Source organism: Botrytis porri (assembly GCF_014898465.1).
Source record: "Botrytis porri strain MUCL 3234 chromosome Unknown BPOR_009, whole genome shotgun sequence".
NCBI lineage: Eukaryota > Fungi > Ascomycota > Leotiomycetes > Helotiales > Sclerotiniaceae > Botrytis > Botrytis porri.
Window position 1 is genome coordinate 716473 of NW_024066083.1, and position 26104 is coordinate 742576.

The 26104-nt window shown below is 38.4% G+C and overlaps 4 protein-coding genes across 4 annotated transcripts; 1 reads left to right on the forward strand and 3 right to left on the reverse strand.

Annotated features, from left to right (window-relative positions):
* Nucleotides 1–2030: 2030 nt before the first annotated feature.
* Nucleotides 2031–4058, reverse strand: EAF01_007044 (uncharacterized protein; the record flags this gene model as incomplete). The annotated part of the gene is made up of 4 exons (XM_038915298.1): nucleotides 2031–2746; nucleotides 2793–3340; nucleotides 3387–3630; nucleotides 3677–4058. The coding sequence occupies 4 exons, from the start codon at nucleotides 4056–4058 to the stop codon at nucleotides 2031–2033; spliced, it is 1890 nt and encodes a 629-aa protein (XP_038768936.1).
* A 1681-nt stretch (nucleotides 4059–5739) lies between these two features.
* EAF01_007045 (uncharacterized protein) lies at nucleotides 5740–7762 on the forward strand (the record flags this gene model as incomplete). The annotated part of the gene is made up of 7 exons (XM_038915299.1): nucleotides 5740–5832; nucleotides 5882–5971; nucleotides 6026–6122; nucleotides 6176–6269; nucleotides 6319–6670; nucleotides 6729–6838; nucleotides 6892–7762. The coding sequence occupies 7 exons, from the start codon at nucleotides 5740–5742 to the stop codon at nucleotides 7760–7762; spliced, it is 1707 nt and encodes a 568-aa protein (XP_038768937.1).
* Nucleotides 7763–8628: 866 nt separating this feature from the next.
* On the reverse strand, nucleotides 8629–9455 carry EAF01_007046 (uncharacterized protein; the record flags this gene model as incomplete). Its single annotated transcript, XM_038915300.1, has 2 exons — nucleotides 8629–9317; nucleotides 9392–9455. 2 exons carry the CDS (start codon nucleotides 9453–9455, stop codon nucleotides 8629–8631), a joined length of 753 nt encoding a protein of 250 aa, XP_038768938.1.
* Nucleotides 9456–9703: 248 nt separating this feature from the next.
* Nucleotides 9704–12277, reverse strand: EAF01_007047 (uncharacterized protein; the record flags this gene model as incomplete). The annotated part of the gene is made up of 5 exons (XM_038915301.1): nucleotides 9704–9955; nucleotides 10008–10457; nucleotides 10521–10755; nucleotides 10809–11392; nucleotides 11678–12277. 5 exons carry the CDS (start codon nucleotides 12275–12277, stop codon nucleotides 9704–9706), a joined length of 2121 nt encoding a protein of 706 aa, XP_038768939.1.
* Between the last annotated feature and the right edge of the window lie 13827 nt (nucleotides 12278–26104).

Consider the following 26104-nt stretch of genomic DNA (forward strand, 5'->3'; position numbering starts at 1 on the left):
AAACTGAAGTACGTTTACCAGTTCAAAATAGCCCAGTCACGTTTTCAGGTGACTCTGGCTCACATGATCAAGTCGGGAATACTACCTTCAAGTACCGATATACTGCCGAAGATTAACCATGACTTGATCAGGTACTAGACATGATCCTGTTGCTCCTGGGTGAGCAGAGAAGGAATGTATATTGCTCTGTCTTCCACAATAGCAACTAGCTTTGGGATCAACGCGCGATTCGCAACTACGGCGCGAGGAAATGTTTGACTCTTGTCAGCAAAGCAATTATAACACATTCGAGTGTTATGCGCGTCAAGGTTCTATTGTACAGCCATTGGACAGCAACCAAAAAAACTTTGAGCATTTCAAGAATATATACCATTGCTTGAAATCGACATTAAATCTGTTGTTGCACGTCTCTTTGCGCCGAAATTTGCTCACTCCATGTCCCTATATATCCAGAGCTATCCATCTGACAGAGGTAGTAACCAATGAGCCTTGCCCTCAGTCGCCTCAATTCTCAATGTTGCACACCTCAAAATTCCTCTTATCCGCTGCCCTATTATAGCCTTTTCTCATTTCTTCACTTGTATCCAAAACAGCACAGTGTGTTGACGCGTATGAGCGAAAAAACATTTATTTACCCTGGAACGCTCAAATGTATCCGCAATAAGGCTGAACTGATCCACCTGAATGACAAAGCTTTCGGCCTGAGTTATAGCGATTATGCGAATCACCAGAATGTATCTATTGCGGAGTACCAGTAGACCTAAAGTCGTACAAATCTATGATATGGTTTCACATCCAGATTCCACCATACCATTGTAACGGTGTCACTCCACTCCTCATACGAGTCTTCTATAACATCATCATACAAATTCCACAAAACTCAACATCGTGCAATCACAGAGAAAGAGAGAAACGTTTGTTGCATACCTGATCATCCGGAATGGATGAAGTTGCTGTTTCTGGTAATTTTTTGAAAGTTCTCAAAGTTGGGAGAGAAACGAATCAAGATATCCCTCATGAGAATAAAAACGATTGGTTGAAAGACGTGAACCATACCCCTGAAATGATCTCGGATACGTGCTGACGCTGAGGCGAGTAAGATTCTTTTGGGTGGGCTTGTGGATAAAATGCAGCATGATTGTATAACACATTATACAAAATTGTCAATTGCTCTTCCTTTTTCCCTATTCTATCTATTCTATCTATTCTATCTATTCTATCTATTCTATCTATTCTATTAATGTTCCCTATAACCAATCCAGCGGAATTCCATCGTTCAGCGTTGTCCTTCGTACCGTATACACAATAGACTCTCATCGCCCAAAGATGTCACAACTAAAATCTAAGATCTCCCCGCTCATGACTCAAAGTCACTTCCATAGCCCCATAATTCTTACTCGAAATATCAGTCTCCAATCAAAACATTCCATACCGACCCACCCCAAATGAAAAAAACCGGACCTCTCATCCCATTTCTTCAAAACGACTGACTCGACCACCGAGGAAATACGACATGCAACAAAGAACTTGTTGACCCCATGAAAGTAAATGATAAGTGGATTTTGAAAACTATTTAGGAAGGAGTTTGCGTCGTATGATTTGTAGCCAAGTAAGCAAAGCGAACAAGCAGGATAGGGGAAATGAGCTGAATATGTAATGGAACCGTAATGAAATTAACGGGCTGCAGAGAGATGGGATGGGAAGGTGGGGGCCGGGATTGCGGGATGGCTGCAGATATGCGGTAGCATCCACGGGAGCATACAGGTAGGTGTAACGGTTTGGGAGCATAATCTTGTGCGTTTAGGTTTGCATCTCATGGTGTACGGATTAATATATATTCTGAAAGTTTGGACATCGACCGTTGACATCGATTGTTACACGAAATAAGTTCAGTATCCAGAAGCAAAGGACATTGAAAGGAGCTGGTATATGCATCGCAACCAAAGGCCTTTTCCCGTGAATATGGAGAATCAGAAAACCATAAACATCGAGCCTAAGCCAAATGCTCAAGGCATGAAGGTTCCGCTGGTTTACCCTTCCTTTACAGCTTCAATAATACTTCCGGCCCAACAAGTTCCCATTCTCTCACATTCTTCCACAATTGCAGCATCGTCCCACCACCATTTCCCACCCTCAACATAGGTTCCCCACATATCTTTCCACAGCATTCTTCCCACCGCACTTTTCAATTGCCATTCTACTTGTTCTTCCCCATTTACAATTCCAACACATGCTAGAAATTTCAAAGATGATGTGCAGCTCCCTCCGGCCCAAAGTCCTGCATCTGCCAACCATAAAGGAAATAAACGAGTAGGGTTCAAACAGCGGAATTGCTTCTCCAAGTTGACTGTTAGATGGGTATCAAGCCAAGATCTCAGTCGCGGGCCAAGTGATGAGGGAACTGGACAAGGATCAAGGATGGTTAAATAAAGGACGCCAGGTTGAGTGATCCCAAGTGGACTGATCGCGGTGGGCGATGCTGGAATTTCTGACGTTGAAGTACGAGAAGAGGTGAGTGTACGATGACATTCCTTGAGTATATTGGGAATAGAAGATGAGGGCAGTAGAGATGGTAGACCTATAGAATGAATCGCACCGAAGATATTTGAGGCATAAGATAATTGTGAAGTAGGTCCTGGAACAGCTAGAGGATGAACATTTGGATATGATTTTGGCGATAAAGGGTTTGTGGAGACATGATGTATTTGTTTTTCCGGATTCAAAGCTGAAAGAAAGGATGCAGAAGCTTTTCCTGTGAGTATGTAAATGGAGATGATGGAAAGGCTACTCACCATGATTTTCATACAATGAAAGCATTTTCCCGTGTTGTGGTGCTCCATTGAGCGTCCTGGAAGCATCACGGGTTCTAGCAACGCGATTAATGGCTCGCAAAGCAGTGAGCATCCAAAGTTGTTTCTCCAGCTCGAGCTCTCGATATACCGATGCGTCGGCCACTTCCATCCATTCTTCATTCAACCTTTCTAGAATAATTTTATTGCTTGCTGCCTCCATCTTACGAATATTCATTTGCAAATGAGTCTGCTCCGAGTTAGAAGGTGAGCGATTACGACCACGCGGTTTTCTCCTTCGACGAGACCCCGAGGACTTCAATGAGGCTACTGATGAAGCTGTTTCTTCTGCCGGGCATGCCCATGTTTCAGGAGGTCTCCATGAATCTGAGCGCCTGTTCCTTGCTGTAATGGACCACTCGGTAGTTCTAGCACCGGTATCATTTCTAGATTTTAGTATTCTAGGAGAGCTTGGTATCTTTGGGGTCTCGGGACTGTGTGTAGGTGGGAGTGGAAAGTCATATGTTGAGGAAGTTGATGATAAAGCAGATCTGATACGTCAGCAAAGGCTCGGTCTGTTGGGATATAGATTCTTACTCTCTCATTGTGGAGTCTCGGATCTGGATAGGAACTGTTCCAGAAGTGATATGGACGAGAGTAGCTAGTTGTTCTGATGCACTGAAATCCTCACTTGGGGCGACAGTGATCTCAGTACTTTGAGTGACAAAAGAATTTGGGCTCAGAGGCTGTATGAAACGATTCTTGCTTTGTCCATCTGTTATGGAGCCCCATGATGACTTAGTTCCCGCGGATCTTCCAGTATAACCAGAGAAAACGGACTCTAGACAGACTTAGTTTGAGATCAAAGATATTGAAGTGAAACTCACCGTCCGAAGGACTTCTCTCGGATTCTTGATAAGATGGAACTGTTGAAAAGAATCCATTTACTGGAATACGTGTAATAGTTGTCGTAGTCGTTTCACGTACCTCTTGAGTTGATGTTGATGTCTCTGAAGTGCTAGTATAGCTTGACGTTCGACGGGAAACTTTTGAAGGCTGTTTTGGAGATGTCACAGCTACTGGAGCTGATATCTTTTTGTTGCCGCCTCCAAAAAATCCAAAGATAGAGTGCTTGATTGACTTGGAAGAATCACTGGACTTCGAACTTCTTATTGATGGAGACGATCCCCTAGTGGATGTTTGATCTTTACGATGTTTTCTCTGGCCAACGGTCTCCCGTGTGGGATCAGTCCATGAAACGTCGAACATATTTAGAAAGTATGGTCTGTAGCAGGTTGAGTCTGCCAATGGAAGGAGGGAAAGTACCCTTGAAATCCAACGATATGATCAAGAGGGAAAGTAACATTAGTAAGTATACGTGGAAATGATTCATAAAAATTCATTGTGATATATGCTTTTTGGGTAGTCCTACCATGATGTTTGTTTCAGGAGGTTGAAAATCTTATCGCTCATGCGAGGAGTTTTTCCCACTCGCATGATGGCAATTCGCGGGATGTGGATCAGCGCCACTCCTCTTGGAGTCTCTCACATACTTCTTGCATGATATCTCATCATCCAACTGCACCATGCCGTGCGCCGAGTAAGTTCAGGTCGTCAATTCGGCTAGTGGCTTTGAAAGGTGGATGATGGAACAGTTTTTTGGAGAACACAGCATTTAACCTTAGTAAGCAAGAGAAATTGGAAGATATCCAATATCACAAGTTATGCTGTACATGGTTGAACAGTTCATTGGATGATGGGTGCAATTTGGGTGCAAAGAATAGGATGGGGAAGCAGGAGCATAAAGGGAGGTGGAAGGAAGGAGGCACCTTGCCTTTAACCCAAAAAGGTCTAATCCCGAAAGAGCCGCGATCACATTTCGCGATTGTGACCAGTAACAAACTCATCACACACAACATCAACTATTTTCTTGCTCTTCTCACGACACAAAACCGGTATTCGTCAATCAAACTTTGAATCAATTAACATTTCATGGACGTTAAACGCTCTTTTTCCATTCTTCCATTTCATCCGAATTAATCAATAAAACCCGATATGGGTTTTCGTCTGATCCACTTCGCAGTTCAATATCTCCTCTGTGGTCATGATTTTCAGGTGATTATTGTATAACATGCACCCTCCCGAATTATGTCGTCTTTTATCTGTTTACACCCTGCAGTGTTCAGCACTATCTGCAAATCGCATGCAGCTATGGTCGGGACCAAGCCCAAAAGCTGTGTCCTGCAAGCCATGCAGGAGTATCACAGGATGATCATTGGGGTTGACGTTTCACAACCGAAGCCACAGACTCATGAGAGCTCTTGATTAGATATAAGGAAGTGGTAGTACCTGCATCCATCATTTCAATATTTCCCATGGGGGTATCCAATGCTTATGAACCTCATCGGGCTGCTGAAATTTATGCCAAGAGAATTAACCGGAAAGAATAACATGATTCCCGGAAAACGTTGATTCAGAAGGTATTCCGATCTATCACAAAGAGGCGTTCCCCAATCATTATTACTCAAATGCCATTATCCGTTGATTAGTTTGCGAACCAGACTGAGCCTATCATTGTGTTCCCATTATCTCCCTTGCCGAATGATGCAGTCCTCCGCGGTAGTCTACAGTGATACCCCTCTTGATCCCCAGTTTCAAAGGGTCAAGGACTACTTTATACAAGGAAGGTTTAACTCACAAAGTCTTTGTTGTTTTGATCATGGGGGGTTGGCACATTGATTGAATTGCAAATTGAAATTTACATTCCGATCCATTACCTTTGACTATCGAAAAGTTCCATCTTCTGTCCAGATGCTTCCGCTGTCATATCGAAAGTTTGTTCCGAAAATCACTCAAGCTTTTTACCGTTACTGTATAACTTCTAGGAGTCTCCCACGTTCTAATCGTGTGCTTCAAACTCGGCAAGAAATAGTATCGCTGTCTACGAATCATGCTATCTATCAAAGAATATATCAACAATCTCAATACGAGAGCTTCCAAGTCAACATTTGGCAGAGTTTTTCGTCTTGATGGATGTGGCCATGTATGTCTTCAATAGCAAATCTAATTTATCTAATGCTAAACTATATCAGGAACAGCAAAAGAAAAATGCTAAATTTATCACGGAAGTGAGAGCTGGGGTGACGACCTTTTTCACAATGGCATATATCATTGCTGTCAATGTATGCTGCTGAACATACTTCAGGGCATAGGCTATAACTAACATTGCTTCAAAGTCAACAGTATTATCACAGAGTGGTGGTACTTGTATCTGTCATGATACTGAAGATCCGTCATGCGCAATGGATTCTACCTACGCCGCTTGTGTACTTGGTCAGCAAATATATCAATTTAAAAAGCCTGGTGTCGTTGCTAATTATATCTAGATATCAATCGTGATTTGATTACAGCAACTGCTGCAGTGGCAGGAATAGGGTCTCTGGCATTTGGCTTCTTCACCAATCTACCTGTCGCCTTGGCGTGAGTCCCTCTGCAGAATGCTCTTACGATTGAACACTAATATTTTTAGCCCCGGTATGGGCCTTAACGCATATTTTACCTATCAAGTTGTTGGGTTTCATGGAACTGGCACTGTTCCCTATCGTTTGGCTCTCACGGCTGTGTTTGTGGAAGGGTTTATTTTCGTTTTCTTATCCCTGATTGGCATGCGGCAATGGCTTGTCAAGGTAATACCTGCTTCGATAAAGGTCGCAAGTGGTGTCGGAATTGGTCTGTTTTTGACTGAGACTGGGATGTCATACTCCGCAGGAATCGGTGCCATGACTGGCTCTGCAGTAACTCCAACCGCTTTGGGAGGGTGTCCTCCTCAGTACCTCGACGTTACAGGAGCATGCACTAGCCATCAGATGACCAATCCTACAGTGAGATATACTTCAAATTTCTTCTCACTGCAGAATGCTTACTGATTTGCCATTGTAGATGTGGATCGGAATTATCTTCGGGGGGTTTTTGACTGCGTACTTGATGGCATTCAGATTTAAATCTGCGATAATAATTGGCATTGCAATTGTGTCTATTTTTTCATGGCCGTAAGTGTTACCCACGAGATTATTCTCCGCCAAGCTTACATGTGTGGTATCAGGCGCGGTACAACCTTCACATATTTTCCTTACACGCCTGATGGCGAATCACGTTTTCAATTCTTCAAACAAGTTGTCGCGTTTCACCCAATTCGCAATACTCTTGCTGCACAAGATTGGGACATCACAGCTGCAGGCTCTCACTTTGCATTAGCACTTTTCACATTCTTATATGTTGATATCATCGACTGCACGGCTACATTATATTCCATGGCACGCTTTTCAGGAGCAGTTGACCCCAAAACTGGCGATTTTCCTCGATCTACAATAGCATATTGCACCGACGCAATGACAATATCCATTGGCTCTTTGTTTGGATGCTCACCTGTAACTGCATTCATTGAGTCTGGCGCTGGTATAACCGAGGGTGGCCGAACTGGCCTAACGGCCATCACAACCGGTATCTGCTTTTTGATATCAATCTTTTTTGCTCCCATATTCGCATCAATCCCTCCATGGGCCACTGGCTGTACTCTTATATTGGTAGGATGCATGATGATGCGTCAAGTTGTTTCGGTCAACTGGTCTTATATCGGCGACGCCCTTCCAGCTTTTGTCACCATCGTCTCGATTCCTTATACCTATTCCGTCGCATATGGACTCATTGCTGGTCTGATGACTTACACCGCTCTCAATGGATCCGTATACCTGACGCAAAAAATTTCCATGGGTAGATTAGCTCCACCGGATGCTGACAATGCGGAATACTGGACATACAAACCTAGTGGTGGTACTGCGCCATGGTTCATCAGAGTGGCTCATCGAAAGTTTTGGCATAGAGGTGATATGGAAAGTATCGATGGGAATTCGGCTACTATGGAGCATGAGTTGGCTGAGAAGAGACACTCTGAGGTTAGATCGTCAGACCTTTGATCTTTTTGATACGTGTACGCTATGCTTCCCACTCTTGGCGGGTTCTTGGTAGATCTTCACAACGCATCAAATGTTGGTAAGAGCGTTGAAGCCAAGTCTGGCATTACAATATTGCATTGAAAGGTTTTTTTGGTTGCGATAGGTGGATGATGGATGATTGATGGGCAAATGTTAGCCTGTTCGGTTAGTATAAGCTTCTGGACACATAGACGGGATGCATGGATGAATGATGGATGAATAGAAGGTAGAAATAATGCAACGTGATTCTTTAGAAGAAATATAGGATATGAATCGAAACGATTTTCTTTTAATGTTTTGCTACCAACATGAGTGGTTTCGAACTGACCTCAGACTTTGAGACTGCTTTCCGATCCATAATATAAGATCGCCGATACCTTGTTATTGTCATGCGTACCTAGGTATGTAAAGGATCAGATCCAAATACCGAAAATTGATATCGAAACGAACTGTGCTTGCATTCAGGGATACAAATTCGCTAATTGGGGATGATAGTAGAATACCGTAAAAGTTAAACTATATGCTGTTCATCTCATCGGGTCAGGTAAGAACATAAATGACTTTTAGAAAGATTACGACTTGGAAAGAAAACCAAGTATTGTTAATTGATGAGAAACAGTTTTTTTGAAACCAGGAGAGGATTGAGTATGAGGAGTATGAAAGATTTTAGATGATGTGATATTTCAGATTCTTGGACTGAGAGTCACAATCATGGGTGAAAATTAACATAATCCGATTTTTTAGGCACCTCAACGTAATGCCCCTTACCTCCGAAACTTCCCTTTCCGGTTTTTTTAGTCATAGCCTTTAGGGTTTTCTTCTTCTCGGCCCTTTCAGCTCGTGTAGTTTTAGCTGAGAGTTTTCTTAGCATCTTGACGAGAAGACCCAAGACTTCCTTGATGGGGTGTCCCTCTAGAACCTCTATCTTCAGTCTTTCGAGGGTTTGGAGCCGAGCTGACAGTGGAACTTCCTCTTCTAGTTCGATGCGCTAGGTCTGCTCTTAGAGGAACGGAGCGTGATGTAGATGCTGCTGCTGCTGGCTGTGCGCTTGTTTTTTGTAGAGGGGCTGAGGGCTTTTTGGGTGTTGAAGTCCCTTTCAACTTGGCAGAATCGTTGGTAGCCGGTGTCACATCGGAAGCTTCTTGGCTGGTTGCGATATAAGGTGTGTATGGACTCTCATTTTCTTTGCTATTTGCCCTACCAGTGATGGATACCAAAGCGTTGTACACTTCCGTGCTGTATTTACTTTCCCACTCACTTCTCGGTATCTTTCTTGCTTTGACTTCCAACACTTTGAAATTTTCCATTTCTGCGATGACTCGTAAGATATTCTTTTCCGTATGTACTTTGGTAGCTGAGTATGTTTCGAGTTGAGGAATCCTCACCTCTCTGCTCTTCTGTGTAATCTCGTAATCGCAAATGACAACATGAACAGCTTTGAAATATTCCACAGGGCCAACAAAAGCAATTATTGGCGTCTCAAAAGATGTTTCCTTTGTCAAGATAATGACATTCGAGCGAGATGCGGAAGCCAATACTAAGTGGAGTACCTTCAAAATGCGAAAAATTAGATATCACTTGTCACTGCCTATGAATCATTGAAATACTCACTGGTGCTAGTTTGTGCAAAGTCAAAATCATTAGTTTGAGTTGTATTACCAACATGGAGATACATGTGCCAAATGGCGAAAAATTCTAAGCATCCCTATTACTATCCCCAGAGTACATCAAAAGCCCAAGAACCCAACACTTCAACACTTCAACACCCCAAAACTTCAGAAACAAAACAATCCCAAGCGCAAGCTCAAACCTAGACTCCTAGAAATAGCATTCCTGCTTCAATATTCTTGCATCGACGTGTAAAATTCCGGAGAAGGTCTGAAAAGACAAAAAATGTAGAGGGAATCTAATCTGCTGTGAAAATCAAAGATAAAACATTAGATCGTTAAGGTCAGGATGCCAAGGATTAGTCCTACTCTGGCGAGGAGCATCCCAAATATTGGTGTTCGTTCGATAGAAATCCAAAGTATTTGGAGAAGTGGCAGCAAAATCATTGTCCAGAGCCGGTTTCATATAGCAACGCATGCGATCACATAAAATATCCGCATATTTGGCTGGCGTGCAGACTGACAAGGCTTTGAATGCTCTAGAGCCTGTGAAATAGATAGTGTTCGTCTAAATTATTTGTCAACAAGGCCGTACCAACGTGAGAAAACGAGTTACTTACCGTTTCTTGAATAATTTCCGGTGTGTAATCACTCTCATTTATGATTACAATGTAATGGGCGCTCCTTGCTGATCCAAGTGCGCTATCATGGCTCTGAAGATAAAAACTGAAATGATTAGGTGTAACGACCCCTGAATCAATTAGCAAGCCGGACGGAAGATTGCTGTCAAACTTTTTAGTTTTCGCTACTTTGGGAAAGAAGCGGGTGTGATGGCGCTTTCCAACCACGAGAAGAGTGATCTTTGGGCACCAATTTTGTACCTGCCCATTCCTTGCACCGGCCGCTCTGCATCCAGCTTTGATGCGAGGAATCTCGTCTATCACAACCATCCCGTATTGACTTTCACTGACACCGTCGCGATAGAATAGAATGTGTTCAGGCAAAACATTGTTGACAGCGTAGTACCTATCGAGACGCTCTCCAATCATATCCGCAAGGTCGGCAATTGACTACATCTCTTATGTTAGGTTTAATCTTAGAACAGTTGCAATTGATCGCTTAATAGTACATACCTCGGTGTTGTTCTCTTGGAGGCGAGCGGATGCAGAGTATTTAGAGCACTGCTGATCAAAAGTGGCTACGACCCCTGCCATCGAAGGGCACGTGGCATCCCTACCTTTACCAGCATGCGAAACATCCGCTCCAACGATCATCGTGTTTGCCTTCGCACCAGCCCAGAGGATTCTTTGACCTGCCCCGTCGTTAAGGAAATGACTAACGCCTCCTAATTTGAAATTTATCTTGAGACTAGTCAAGAATTAGCATCGACATTAGTATTGAATTAGTTTCGTAAAACAGACCTGATATTAGAGATAACTCCAATGTCCGATTGAATTCCACGATTGGTATGCTTCCCCTTGGTAAGCACACCCTTGGTGATGCAAATTGTCGGGATACCAGCGACACAGTCACCCCACCACTTTATATTTGCGTAGGTACGTATGTTCTTGTCGGGGACTACTACGAGAAGCAGTCTTGGGTATCTGTTACCATTTCTTGAACGTAAAGCTGCTAGGGCTGCATTAAGTCCAACACAAAAGTTCGACCTATCTCGCGAAAACGCGGCGTCGAAGATAATTTCATTGCCTGTAAACGCGACACCATAGTCTCCAATTTTCCTTCGGAGATCTCGAGCAAACTTGGTCACTTGGTCTGCTCGAGCTTTCTTGGGGACATCGAGTCGAATGATATGCAGATTAGAAATCGAGTTTCCAGTATCGGCAAACCTGAAGATGCGACCGTTATCTTTAAGCATCCAGGAAGATCTGTTCATTGGTTGCATGGATATTTCAAACAGGGAACCTCCCTTGAATTCCAGTATGGGCTGACGAAGGTATCTAGGAACGACCTCTTCAAATTCATTATTGATACTGAGGCCGAATTGCTACTTTCGTTAGTCTGGAATTCCCAGAGAAGGCAATGCCCCGTTTAAAATTAACCTCTTGTTAGTTTCAGGCAGATTCTGAGCAATCTTTATCATTAGGCTGCCCAAATATTCCGGAAGTTGCTTCTTGAAAATTTGTCCCGCAACAATCCGCAGGTTATCGGCCGGGGTACCATTTCGGATCATTTGTTGTCCCCATATTCAAGCAGCAGCTAGTGGGTCTGAATGTCAACAAGTGATACTCTGTACAATTTAGCAAAAGGTTTATGTGACGTCGATACGAACCACTAAAAGGGTCAACTTACTGTTTCTCATGTGGTCAAAAACAGAGGTGACCTGGCCCGGGGTTCCATCGGCGTTTTTAGGCGTGAAATTGACCTGACTAATATTTAAACTATTGACATCACGAATGACTCTAGTTTTAGAAATTGGGCCGTCGCCACTGAAAGTGACTCGCAAGCCTATAAGGTCAGTTTGTTCATTGACTGGTGGAATTTCTTGTTCCCAACGCAATTTGATCCAAGTACTTAGTATTTCTGGAGGGAAAAAGGCTGAGGTTACGGTGTTGACATTCAACAGCACCGATCCAATAGCTGGCCGCATCGAGGTAAAGAATCCAGTTCTTATTAAGAATATCGTTTCATGCGCTGATGGAATCTTGTGGTCAGGAATCACGCCCCCAACAGCAGGATAGAATCTATTTCCCACACGGAAGCCATCAAAAATTGGTGGATGCTGTTGATCGTAGCCGTTAATTTGAAACCACGAAATAATGTTCAACATCCTAAGATCCGCATCTGGTAAGAATGATGAATCACTCGAAGACATATGTGTGTCTAAAGCATCTCTTTGGAAAGGGCCTTCGTAAATGATCAAGCTATACATTGGGACCAAGGATCGATCTCGACCAGGACGATGATGAAGAGCTTCGACGGTCGCTCCTGGTACATCAGTGAACACTGAATAAAGCTTGCCGACAGAGACAATGTACTCCGAATAGTCCGAAACCCATATTCCTGCAGGAGAGTTTTGTTGGAGTAGCTCTTTAATCAAGGTACGACGAAGCTCACGCTAGACAACATCTTTTTCATTGATTTTATCCATTTTAATCCTGTATCTCCGCAAATCAAGATCGGAGTTGAAGGTGACTCTGAAGTAGTTGGCCTGAACAGGATCAGGCAAATTGGCGTCTCTAGCTTCAACATTTACAGCTGTCGCGTGACGATTGACCAATTGCTGGAAACCACCTGCCCGCTTTATTTCTTCAACTTCCTTTTCTGTCTTTGCTGGTGGAATGAAATTCTCGACCAATCTTACCGAGCCTGGTGGGAGAGATTGAGCTTGAGTTGGAGGGGATTGAGCTTGAGTTGGAGGGGATTGAACTTGAGTTGGAGGGGATTGAACTTGTGGTACAGAAGTTGCGGTCGAGGAGACACTTTGCGAAGGCCCCGCAGATGAAGTAGACGGGACTGCATGTGGCTGATTATTTGAGGGATTATTTGGGGGATTGTTTCTCATGAATGCTTCATACTTCTCTCTCGTATATTGTTTCGAATCAGGAGTTCTTCTGAAAGGACAAACTTTTTTGTGATGCAGATGTCCGCAAATGCTACAAATAGCAAGATTATCGGTCTTCTTGGGACAGAGAGAACATGAATGACTAGGACTGAAACAATTATCACAAACTTGATCTTTCCAAAATGGCCAAGGTCTCTTGCAGGAATGTGTGTTGTGCTGAGTGTTCTCTGGTGCGTTGGGACATTTTGAGCATTTACGCCCTTCTGAAGACATCTTCTCGCAAACCTCAAATTCTCTGATCCTCTGAGAAGTGAATTTGCGTTCGACAGAGGAGTAAAGAGATCTAAATTAGTTGATGCTCAAAACACTTTTAGACTTCTTTTCATTACTTATACTTCGATTCATTACAGTGATCTGATTAGGTGTGTCATCTGCTGAGCTGATGCCGGCAGCCTACTGATTCACAAGCAAAGTAGCTTGATATGACACCTACCAATTCCTCACGAAAGTTAGGAAACAGAAAACAAGATTGCTTTGAATCTAATGGATAAAACTTCAACTTCGACACATGAGTGTATTAAGTCTTACGCTCAACTTTGAATTCGATTGTAGGTAATATAGAAGCACGTCAGAAGACCAAGATGCACGTGATACTATTTCTTTACAAGTTTGCGGTTAGAGACAATCGAGACGAGATCTCATATGAAAGCCAGATGTGCAAACCGATTGAAGAGTATATCTAAGTTATCATGATTTGCTAGTTTAATTAGGGAACTTGAAAAACCAGCGGTATTGTCAATCTCGCCCAGTCAGGGTATCCAGTAGTCCGGACTGCAATCCAATAATACAAGGGTTTGAATGTCTAAAAACAATTAAAAATCTGAACACATTTTAATATTTCAACATTTGAATCGAACTGAGAAATTGAAAGTGTTGAGTGGTCGAATGAATTTGGGAATACTTTCAAAATAGAAGAACACTTGTCGTAACTCGCGCATGGAATGTCACATTGCAATTTCACCATTATACCTGTAATTGCTAGGAAAAGATTGTTGTTGAAGCACGCGTTCTGTTATAAACCTATTAGATTGGAGAACAACTTTAGAATTTTGACTTTAATTCCAACACAAACTGTATATCCGGCCCACGCAGCACACCAGCCCAGCTCATGGCATAAGCTAGCCATCTAATATTATCCCCCAAGTTTCTAATAAAGAACTGAAATAACCCGGAATTCCACAATTAGCATAAGAGATCAAACCCGAAGGCACAACACTTCAGATACACTCAAAAAGGATTCAGAAAAAGGATATTCATTCTCATGTAAATTACAATCAGAACATGATGTTGTCCAAATCTGAGTGCCAAGGATTAGTTCGATCAAAGTTAGGGTCAATCCATGCCTGCGGAGCCCCGTGATAGTGAGCCAGTGGATTTTTGCTGTTCTAAATTTGAGCCAGTATTGTAATTAGTATATGATAGTAATACGGTGGCTGATATTAGGGTAACATTATGTACAGGCGTAAGTATAAAAGTCGTATTACTCACTTTAATACGTATTGGTCTAATTTAATAATATTAATAATATTGATAATTGTTAGTATCACCATGAGGATAATGAAGTCAATATAGTACTATGGTTCATATTATTGTTATATTACTTAAGGTTCTAAAAGCTAAAACTATAAAATATATTATTGTAATATCGAAAGATATTAGTATTAACACTAATATAATTACATAATTTCTATTCCAACATTAACAACTCTCTAAAATCGCTGAATTATATCCTTCTAATTAATATCTCTTTTACTTATATAACCATCCATTCTTTTAATCCCTTTCAATTTATTTTATAACTTTAATTTTTATAGTATTATGAATGTGAGTGATTCTGCTTCAGGAAACCGCAGCTTCCTAATCAGAGAATATGCCGCTTAATACATTGACCATTATACCACTATTTACTATACGGCCACTAAATCCTAAACCCTTGTTACGGGAGCTGCCTCTAGGGTCACGTGGAAGTGTCTAGAGATCTCTCGAGGTGGTTTAGACTAGACTTCAAGTAGGAATTCAATAAGGTTGTAACTGGTTGCAATTCTCGTAACTATAGTAATGAAACTAATGATTGTTCTTGAGCACGAAGCTCTACATTGTAATGAAATCCCATTCCCTTATATAGATCTTCGTACTCTGATGTTGGTTGGAGTTTCTTGGAGTCCTGGCTCCCAAGGACCTCCTTGGAGCCCTGGCTCCTGGGGACTCCACCACGTGACACTTGTCACATGGCATTCTGTTACCCATCGTAACAACCCTATACAATTCTATATAAATCCAATATTACTTTTTATATCCCTTACTATTTTAATTTCATATAAAATTTTCTTACAACTTTTTATGTCTTCTTTTTATTTATTATTTTAGACATTATTAATCTTAAGAAAATCATGGTTGAATTTGTTTTCTATTTTAATATTTATTTTACCACCCTCAAATTTCTTATTAAGACTATTTAATTAGGCTTTCAATATACTTTTAACTTTTGTTAGATTATTTTTTATTTTTTATTTATATAATACAACCTTACCTTTTCATTAATAATTTATGTTCAATTACATTCCATATCATTATACACATTATCATACTTAATATTCAATTGATTATGGCTTTTGAATATACTTTCTTGCTTTCATTTTCGACACCCTAATTTTTTATAATATATAATATTTCCTTCATACTAATAAAGGAAATCCTTGTTAGGTTTTCTATGGAGCTTTTATTAAATATTCTCTCTAGAATTGTAATTAATTAGTATCAGTCATTATAAATATAGGAAACTTATTACAAATTATACTAAAATCAATGGAAATTATCAAATAAAGCTTTACAATTATTATAATAGTAATAATTCTATACTTAATATAGTATAATAAAAAGGAGGTAGTATATTATATTGTTATATATAGATAAAAAAATCTAGATCGTTTCAATAGTTTAGGATTATTTTTTGCTTTTCTGTTTTCTTTAATTCATCATCAATCTTCAATATAAATCAAGTTTGAAAGTTATAATATTACAAATAATCAATTCCCTTATTTGACTTTCAAGTTATTATAAAATTAACAAAAATATGAATTCTCAAATAAATTATTCTTATAAATATTGATTTATAATCGATTTGTAGAGTTTTAAAAGCCAATTGAACTATATTTCTCTCTATTTATTATTTCAGATATTATTTATTTTAGTATATTTAAGATTCCTATTTAGATTTTGATAGGGTATAATTATTTATATTAATAATCTTCTATTTCTTGTTCAGGTTAATACTAGCCTTTAAATCTGTTCTTAGCCTTTAATGAATTATTTTTTATTCTATATTTATTGATATATAATTATATTCTCTAATTGATAACATATATTTAGCTCAGCTTAATATTATTGATATTATTTAAACTCTAACTATTAACATTATATTATATATAATTCATATCATTATCCTTTAATTATTCAATTAATCTTATTGTTGGAAGTTGTGGCACGTGCTCTAAGCTACTGTGCATATATCACTTCCACTTCGTAGTTAGATTTTACCTTAGTACAATTAATCTACATAGTCAATAATACATGCATTCCACTGGCCTGCTCCTTTATTGTGAACAGGTTATGAGCCCGGTAGCTCTGCAGTAAGACTAAGGCCGAAAGCTCTTTGAATAGCTTACGTTGCCAAAGGAGAGGTTGACGACGAGAAGCTCCTACGCAACGCGACGTCAACATACGAGGTGCGCACAGCAAACAGATTGCTGAGCAGCGACAGCGAAGTAACCACTTACATCGCGCCTTTTCCTCAAGCAAGAAAACTACGAGTTATTACTGAAAAGACCATTCATTCCAGCTTAACGCTGAAGAGCATCACCTGCTACATAGTGTTCGATATCACTTCAAAAATCATTATCTACAAATCAAAATTCACTATTCTTAATTACCCCGCCTTGAAGAGAATTTCTCCCTTCAAACACTAGTACATCCCAATCGGGACAGCGCAGTCTTAAACAGTTCCTCTTCCACTCTTTCATTCCACCATCAATCACGCCTAGGTCATCGACGCAAGCTTTCTACTTGCAGAACCTTCAAAATGAACGAAGACACTGGATCCAAGGATTACTCCAAGCGCATCCCTCCTCTCACTCAAGAGAATCACGAACGCTGGACTCGTCAAATAAGAATTCAACTTCGAGGAAAAGGTTGGTTCTATACATGCGAAAAGACATTGCATGAATATGCACGGATTGCAGCAGCCGACAACTTAATCCAGGATTTCGAAGAACTTCAAGTCTCCAGCGGCAGCGGCAGTACCACTACAAAGATTCGACTCAATATCGACAAAAAGGCCACCTTTCTTAAGGACGACGCTAGTGCATTATCTTACATCTGTCGCTCATTATCTGACGATGATGAGGCTTTAGTGGACGAATATGATACAGCAAAGAAACTTTGGGATTATCTAGCCGTCAAATACTCCAGAATCGATGATATCGCAGCAGACGAGTACCTCCTCAAGATCAAGACCTTCTCTTTCGACGATACCCCTGATATGACTATTATAGGTGCATGGGATAAGCTCAAGGATCTTCGACGAAAGCTCTTATCTGCGGATGCTTCAGCCGGTGCTTTGTGTACAGATAAATCACTCTTTCAAAGCCTGACCTTGTCTCTCCCTGATGAGTACAAAGTCATCATTGATATGATCCGTGTCGTCAGTTCTACTCTAAGCATTGACGATAAGATCAAGCATCTACAGGTCAAAGAGGCAGAGATCCAGACCTCTGGAGACTCGGCACACCTTGCAAAAGGAAAGAAATATGTCCCACCTCATCGCCAGCGTAAGGCTAGCACAAGCTCGGAGACCGACACATCCATCATCACTTGCGAACTCTGCGACAAACCTGGCCACTCAGTCCTAAAATGCTTCCAGCTCCGTCGCGCCAAGCGTCTCTTGAAATCCGATTCAAAGCACAAACAGAAGAGAAGACAATCCACCTCTCCAGTGCGAAAAGACAAAAAACGCAGGGAGCACAAGGCTCATATCGCCGAATCAAGCTCCGATGCTACTGAAAGTGTCGTCGATAGTGAGTCTGATTCTGAGCATTGTCATCTCACCAAAGAAAGTATTAGTAAGGCATCCCCATCGCAATGGTACGCTGATACCGGCGCCACTTCACACATGTCTGACCAACGTTCTCTATTCAGAAGTCTAATTCGTACTCCGCGACGAAGGATAACGGTTGGTGGGGGAGCTATGTACTCGGATGAGCGAGGAACAGTGGACATGGTGTGCAAGGATGGAACAAGGACATCATTAGCTGGTGTGCTATATGTACCTGGATTGGGGGTCAACCTGCTCTCAGCCAAGAGAATTTGTGAGGCAGGACTCAAGGGTACATTCAGTCTCAAGAAGATGTATTTCACACCAGAAAACGATAAGAATAATAAGATCATCAAAGCAACAATGAAAGATGGGATGTATATCATCTCGCATGTGAAACCAGGATACGAAGATTCTGCATTCTTTGCGCTCTCTGCAGAGATCATTGATGGTACAAAAGGGGAAGTCGAAGAATTAACCATGACGGAGAAGGAAAGATACCTTATCTGGCATAGACGCTTCAATCATCTCGGCCCTGACAAAATCAGGAATCTGCACAAAGTCACTACACTCCAGAGACCGATCAAGGTCCCTTCAACTCTTGATGTCTGTGAAGTGTGCGCTCTCACAAAGATGACTAACAGAATCCCAAGTCAACTAAGTGCACGAAAATCCAAAAGGCTAGAATTGATCCATTTCGATGTTGCTGGCCCTTTCCCAAGGACCATTCGAGGGCACAGATACTTTCTCCTTATTATCGATAGCGCCACAAGGGTAAATTGGGTCATCCTATTGAAACAGAAGAGCGATGCAATACCCTTACTGAAAGCCTGGAAGCAAGAAATTGAACTTGCTACAGGAGTAGCTGTAATTGCTGCCAGAACCGACAATGCACCAGAGCTTCTTCAAGCCGTCCGGGAATGGAAGACTGGTGTGCGATCAGAGGTTACAGTGGTTGTATCGTCTCACCAAAATGGTCCAGCTGAACGCAATATACGCACCGCAGAAACCGACATGAGAGCAATGTTGAAAGAAGCTCATTTACCATTAGAATTTTGGGACGAAGCTGTCGAGCACGACGTATACATTCGAAACCGCACTAGTATTGGCCCAGATGCAAATGGAATCGATCGAAGCCCACTCGAAGCATTTACAGGCACATTACCAGATATCGATACATGCAAGGTCTGGGGGAGTCGATGTTACGCCTATATCAACCCCAAAACCATCCCAAAAGGACAAAGGCATGATAAACTTCGCGACACAGCAAGGGTTGGGATATTCCTGGGATACTCAAAAGACACCACCAAGCATATAAAGGTTTATTCACCAGAGCTAGGTTATACTTACCGCTCTTATCGTGTTACAATCGACGAAAGCTACAAAGGAGGGGATCTGGATCTCAAACTCAGAAACTGTGTAGCTGGATCACAAGGTACCAAGAATATAGAACCTGATCGCAGGCCTCGCGGCAGACCTAAGAATGTCCCTGAATCATCGTCTATTCCAGTCGATCCACCAATATCACCAAATGAAATAATCACAGACTCGATAGAGGTGCGCTTGCCAATACCAAAACGAACAAAGACTGAAATACCACGCTTTGATGAAGATGAATATGGAAATATCCGACAAGTGGCTGATGATTTAACAAGACCGGCAGGGGAAAACAACAAAGAAAGTGATGTTACTTTACCTGATATAACTTCACCACCTGATCATACACCACCGAAGTCAAGGGCACCTGAGGATATAACTTTACCACTTGATCATACACCATCGAATTCGAGTACATTACCTGAGAGTGTATTACCTGATATTGCACTACCTAATGAAACTTTACCACCTACTGCATCTACATCTGCATCTACTTCCACACCACCTTTGAGATACAATCTTAGGAAGAGAAAGAGAAGCGATGACGACGATATAGAAGAACAGAGAGACTCCAAAATCATTCGGGCCTTACTTGCTTCCTTAAATAAGCCAGGATCAGAATCAATTGAGCACGCCATGATTGCCATTCCAAATATTCATCAATTCGAACAGGAGACGAATAATGAAATTGCTTCGAAGATCTTGACTATTTTAGCAGATGCACCAGCAGAAGCTGAGACCGCTCTACCAGCAACGGAAATACTCGGGATCAAGATACCGAATACATATAAAGAAGCAATGGCAGACAAAAAGCACGCGAAAGACTGGCAAGCTGCAATTCAAGAAGAAGTAGACTCATTGGTCAAGAATGGCACTTGGGAAGAGTTCATTTTACCACAAGGGAGCAATCTAGTTTCAACGAAATGGGTATTTGTTGTTAAGACGAAGGATAATAAGGTAGAGCGATTCAAGGCCAGATTAGTGGCTAGAGGGTTCAGCCAAGTTTTAGGTAAAGATTACAACGAAACCTTCGCCCCCACTGTTCGACTCGATACTCTTCGCCTTTTCCTTGCAATTGTTGCAAGAGAGGACCTCGAGTGTTCCCATTTCGATATCAAAAATGCGTTCACCGAATCACACTTGAAAGAAGAAATCTATTTAGCACCCCCTCAAGGTGTTCATGTTCGTCGCGGCCGCGTTCTACATGCACTTCGGAGTCTTTATGGGCTAAAGCAAGCTGGTAGAGATTGGAGCCTTCTTCTGAAAGGAGAGTTAACCAAGATGGGTTTCGTACAAAGCCTTGCGGATCCGTGTTTATACACCAATCACCCGCGCCAGCTAATTCTCCTAGTGTATGTAGATGATATTGTTACTGCTGCTGCACAAAAACGAGATATTCAATGGTTTTATCACAACCTTTCTGCTCGATTCAACACCAAAGACCTGGGGGAGATTAGTAAGATCTTAGGAGTGCGCATCATTCGTAACAGATCAGAGAGAGTGTTAACTATGGATCAAGAAGAGTATCTGGATGCAATGCTTACCCGATTCGGGATCTCCCATGGTCAACACACTCCAAGGAAGATACCAATCTCGGATTACAACCAACTACGACCAACGCTCCCAGACGACGAGCTCACTGATGTAAACGAATACCAGCAAGCAATCGGCAGTACGATCCACCCTATGGTTTACACTAGACCGGACATCGCATTCGGTCTCGGGAGATTAGCACAAGCTATGTCTAACCCTGCCAAACATCACAGCGTTGCACTCAAAAACCTTATGAGATATTTGAGGTCAACTATTAAACAGAAACTACGTTTTGGGCCTGGGGGAGTTCAATCAGATATTTGCAAAGAATATGACCTCCTACAACGCACCATCAAAGTATACACCGACGCAGACTGGGCAAGCGATAGAACCGATCGAAAAAGCATCTCTGGTGGGGTAGTAATGTTCTATGGTGGACCAATCTCATGGGCAAGCAAGAAGCAGACATCTGTAGCTACATCTAGTACAGAAGCTGAGTACATTTCCATGGCGATGTTCACCAAACAAGGGCAATGGGTAGCCCAACTCTTGAGGGACTTAGAGCGACCACAGTATATCGGGAGCAACAGCGGAGTTCAAATGCTCGGAGACAACCAAGGAGCGCTAGCGTTAACCAAGAACCCACATCTACACGAGCGATCAAAGCATATTGACATATGTCACCACTTCATTCGAGATCTCACAGAAAAACATCTAGTCAATACCAGCTATGTCAATACAAGTGATATGGCTGCAGATGGATTAACAAAACCATGCGCAAGGGTGATATTTGAGAGATTCAAGAACATGCTGGGGTTTCAAAGAGAGTAAGCTCTTTGGGAGAGTATTGGAAGTTGTGGTATGTGCTCCAAAATCGACTAAATCGACCAAATTGACCAAATCGACCAAAATCACTGAATCCACCCATTTCACCTATTTCATCAGATTCATTGGATTCATCTTACGTCGAATTTATCAAAAAAAAAAAAAAAAAAAAAAAAAAAAATAAAAAAAAAAAAAATAATTAATGATTTCAAGAAAATCACGTGGAATAACAGATAAGCTTAAGGTCTGTTCGCATACGATCGGATTTTGATGGTCTACCATATTAAAACAGTAACCCTACGATCAAGGAATAACGAATTTCGAAGCAATCAGTTATTGGGCGTATAAAAGGAATTTTAAAGAAACTAACTACTGAAGCTGAGAGAGTAAGCTCTCTGGGGGAGTGTTGGAAGTTGTGGCACGTGCTCTAAGCTACTGTGCATATATCACTTCCACTTCGTAGTTAGATTTTACCTTAGTACAATTAATCTACATAGTCAATAATACATGCATTCCACTGGCCTGCTCCTTTATTGTGAACAAATATTATATATTATAGTAAGACGAAAAGTAAAAGAGTTATATATAGTATACTAACTTCTAAAATATATAATATAATAGAAAATATAAATATTGATTTTATAATAAAATTAACCCTATAAATCATTATTTTTTAATTGAATTTACCTAATATTCCCGTTATTGTTTATATAGATTTATATTTATTATATAAATGTCTTATTAAATTAGATATAATAAAAGAGAAGAGATTTATAATTAATATAATAATATTATAGTAATTATAAAAAAAAAAGAGCTTATTAAAGTTTGATAAATTAATAAGTTTAATAATATTGCTAATATAATGATAAAAGAAAATCTTAATAAAGTATTAAAAAGATTTATTAATACAAATATTCTTATTATATATATTAAAAAGTAGGTAAAACAAGAGATATATATAAAAATCAACTAGATCTTCATATAAATATAAATTGTAATTAAAAATAAAGTTAATAATATTTTTTTTTATTTTTTTTTTAGCTTTTTTCCTTTTTAAAAAGTTTTCAATAAATAATTCAATTTCAAATTAGAAAAATATAAAGAAAACTTAAGGATTATATAATAATAAAAGGAATATATAAACTAATTAATAATAAGTAATTTTTTAATAGAATTAGAATTAAATAAAAAAGGATGTTTGTAAGCATTAAAGGTTTTTGAATTGATTGATAGAGGAGAAGTAGAACTCTAATTGAGAAAAGTATAAGGAGAAGGTGAAGGTTGATATTATTCATTAGTAATACAAGGATGCGAACAATCGGATTGTATATATCGAATTCTATAATCTCTTTATTTATAATTCCTATAATTATTATTGAAATATCTCTATATATAATAATAATTCAGAAAAGGTATAAAATTATAATAATAATATTCTTTATAAAAATTCTCAACAAGAATCCTACGATTTTGTATTAATAAGTTATTTATATATAATACTTATATTATATAAATTTGTATAAATATAATTTGATTGTGTATATATAAAATAGAATTGCCTAGTATTATTAAAAGAGTGAATTAAAGATTATTATAATAATATAGTATAAAAACTTACTTGTTAATAGAAAGAATAGAATTTTGATTTGGACCCACCGTTGTATTTACTATATTATATAATTAAAGGGTTTTATTTATACAAAAATATTAGTATATTATATATAATACAATACTAATAACAAATAGAAAGTAATTAATAATATAAATTACTTATATTTTAATAGAAATTAATATATATTTCAAATGATTAATTAAATTCGAATTTTCTATAATTTCAAAAGAATTAGTATAATATTAAATCTAGATATATTATTTAATACAGCCAGAGAATATATATAATAAAATGATTTAGATTTTGATGGTTTTAATAATTTTTTAGTACAACATTTAATTAATTTAAAATAAAATCTACTATACTCATTTAATTTACTATAAAAAATAAAGATTAGATTAAGTAATAAGATAACTGTCTGTTATGAGTTCTAAACATCAATCTAATTTGTACGAATTCTATTCATATAAAAAAGAAAGTTAAGTCTATATCAAAACATATAATTAATAATATAACATTACATATCACACTTTACCTCATATATACACGAAGTACATAAATAAAGGTAGTACACATATATAAATATAACAATTCCTTTTTTATATAAAAAGAATAAACAGAAATAAACAATTCTTTTAACTATATATATTATGTATACACATCTTACTAAGTCTGCCCAACAATTATAAATTATAGATATTAAAACATCGTCTTCCTCTCATTATCTAATTCTATTATTATATTCTTAAATGTAATAATTTCCTATTATTATATAAGATTGTACTTATGTTTTAGACTTTTAAATATAGATATTATTAAATTATAAATCCTAGTTATTATATTGAATAAGTTGTTTAAATTCATATAATAAAAGTTGAATATAATATTAATAAATATAATAGGAAATATATTCTTTAATAATAATATAGATATATTAATATATTTATAATTATTAAGAAAGATCGAGAATTTGTAAGCAAAATTATCATTTTGATTATTATATTTATTAGTTTTATTATAAAGTTTTGTAAGGTTGTTTAATAACTAATTAATATTTATAGGTTTTTAAGAAACTAAAATGTTTTAAATAATATTAATATCTTTTAGATTATTTTCTTCTTCATTTTTATAATATCAATCCCAATTTGAAATATTATTTCTTCTACTTTTACCGTTTCCTTTTTCTTTACTTATATTATTATTATTATTGAGTGGATTATCGATTAATTGTTTGGTTCGTTATTATGGGATTGTATTATTATTAAACTAATAAAATATTTATATCTTTATTGGAATTAATCTCAATTGCTTTTGATTAAAATTTTGAAATTAAATTGAGGGTATAATTGTGATGGTATTTGGATAGCCTTATGTTACGACGGCATCCAATATACCGCGTCACATGGTCAGGAAGTCACGTGATGGACCTAGAGGATCTAGGGGATCGAAGAATAAACATCTAGATCCATAGGATCCAGAGGATCCAGACAAGACAGAACTGTGGGTTCTGCAGAGCAGGAAGGTCTATATAAGAGAACAGATTTCATTACAATGTAGAGCTTGGTGCTCAAGAACAATCATTAGTTTCATTACTATAGTTACGAGAATTGCAACCAGTTACAACCTTATTGAATTCCTACTTGAAGTCTAGTCTAAACCACCTCGAGAGATCTCTAGACACTTCCACGTGACCCTAGAGGCAGCTCCCGTAACACCTTAATATTAAATTGTTAAGTAGATTAAATAAGTATTGGTTTTATTGGATTATAATATTCTTTTACAAATGATAAATTAATAAAGAGATTGATAATATAATCTTGAATTATTAATATTTATTATCATGATAATGATTTTAATAAAAAAGGGATATATGGTTTATACTTTTTAATACTTTATTTTTATTATTATATTAATATGAATTGGTACTTGATAATTTTTAGATATAATATTTAAGAATTATAAAAGTCTACCTTAATTAATACTTTATTAATCATTTATTTCAAGTAAATAGTATACTTTATAATAAGTAGTTTATATATATAAAGTTTGTATCATAATTTATATAATAATCATATTTCAATAAATACAAAATGCTCTAATTTAAAGTCCTTAAAATTTATAATATAATTCGATTACAATTTTTTATTATAAAAGTTATTGAATTTATATTTATATAATTTGTATTTATAAAAATATTATATTTCCCTTTTATTTATATAATTAATATCAAAAGGATAATCTTTTTATTTATTTATTATTAATTTATAGTTATTAGGTGTAATCTTTAATAAAATTAAAGATTTGATATTATTGAGTTGTTTTAGAGCTGGATATTTGACATTTTCGATGTAATGTTCTTGAAATACGGGAGAATCTATAAATAATTCTGTTATATTTGACGAATGGTAAGTAGATAGTGAGATATTAACTTTACTAAGATATAGCAAAGTTTGAGTTCGAAGAGTATAGTGCTGAACTCGAGCTGAATGCTACTGGTTCTTATTCTTCAATGTTGCAATGAAGAATAAGATGTAAATTAAAGTTAGTATAAAAGCTGCCACCATGTTGCCAACCACTCTTATTCACATAAAGGCAAATATCAAACCATATTGAAATGATATAAGAGTTTACACCTTTTTAAAGAAATACCAACCTTAATCCAAACCATACATTATAATTAAAATTAAGATGTTAG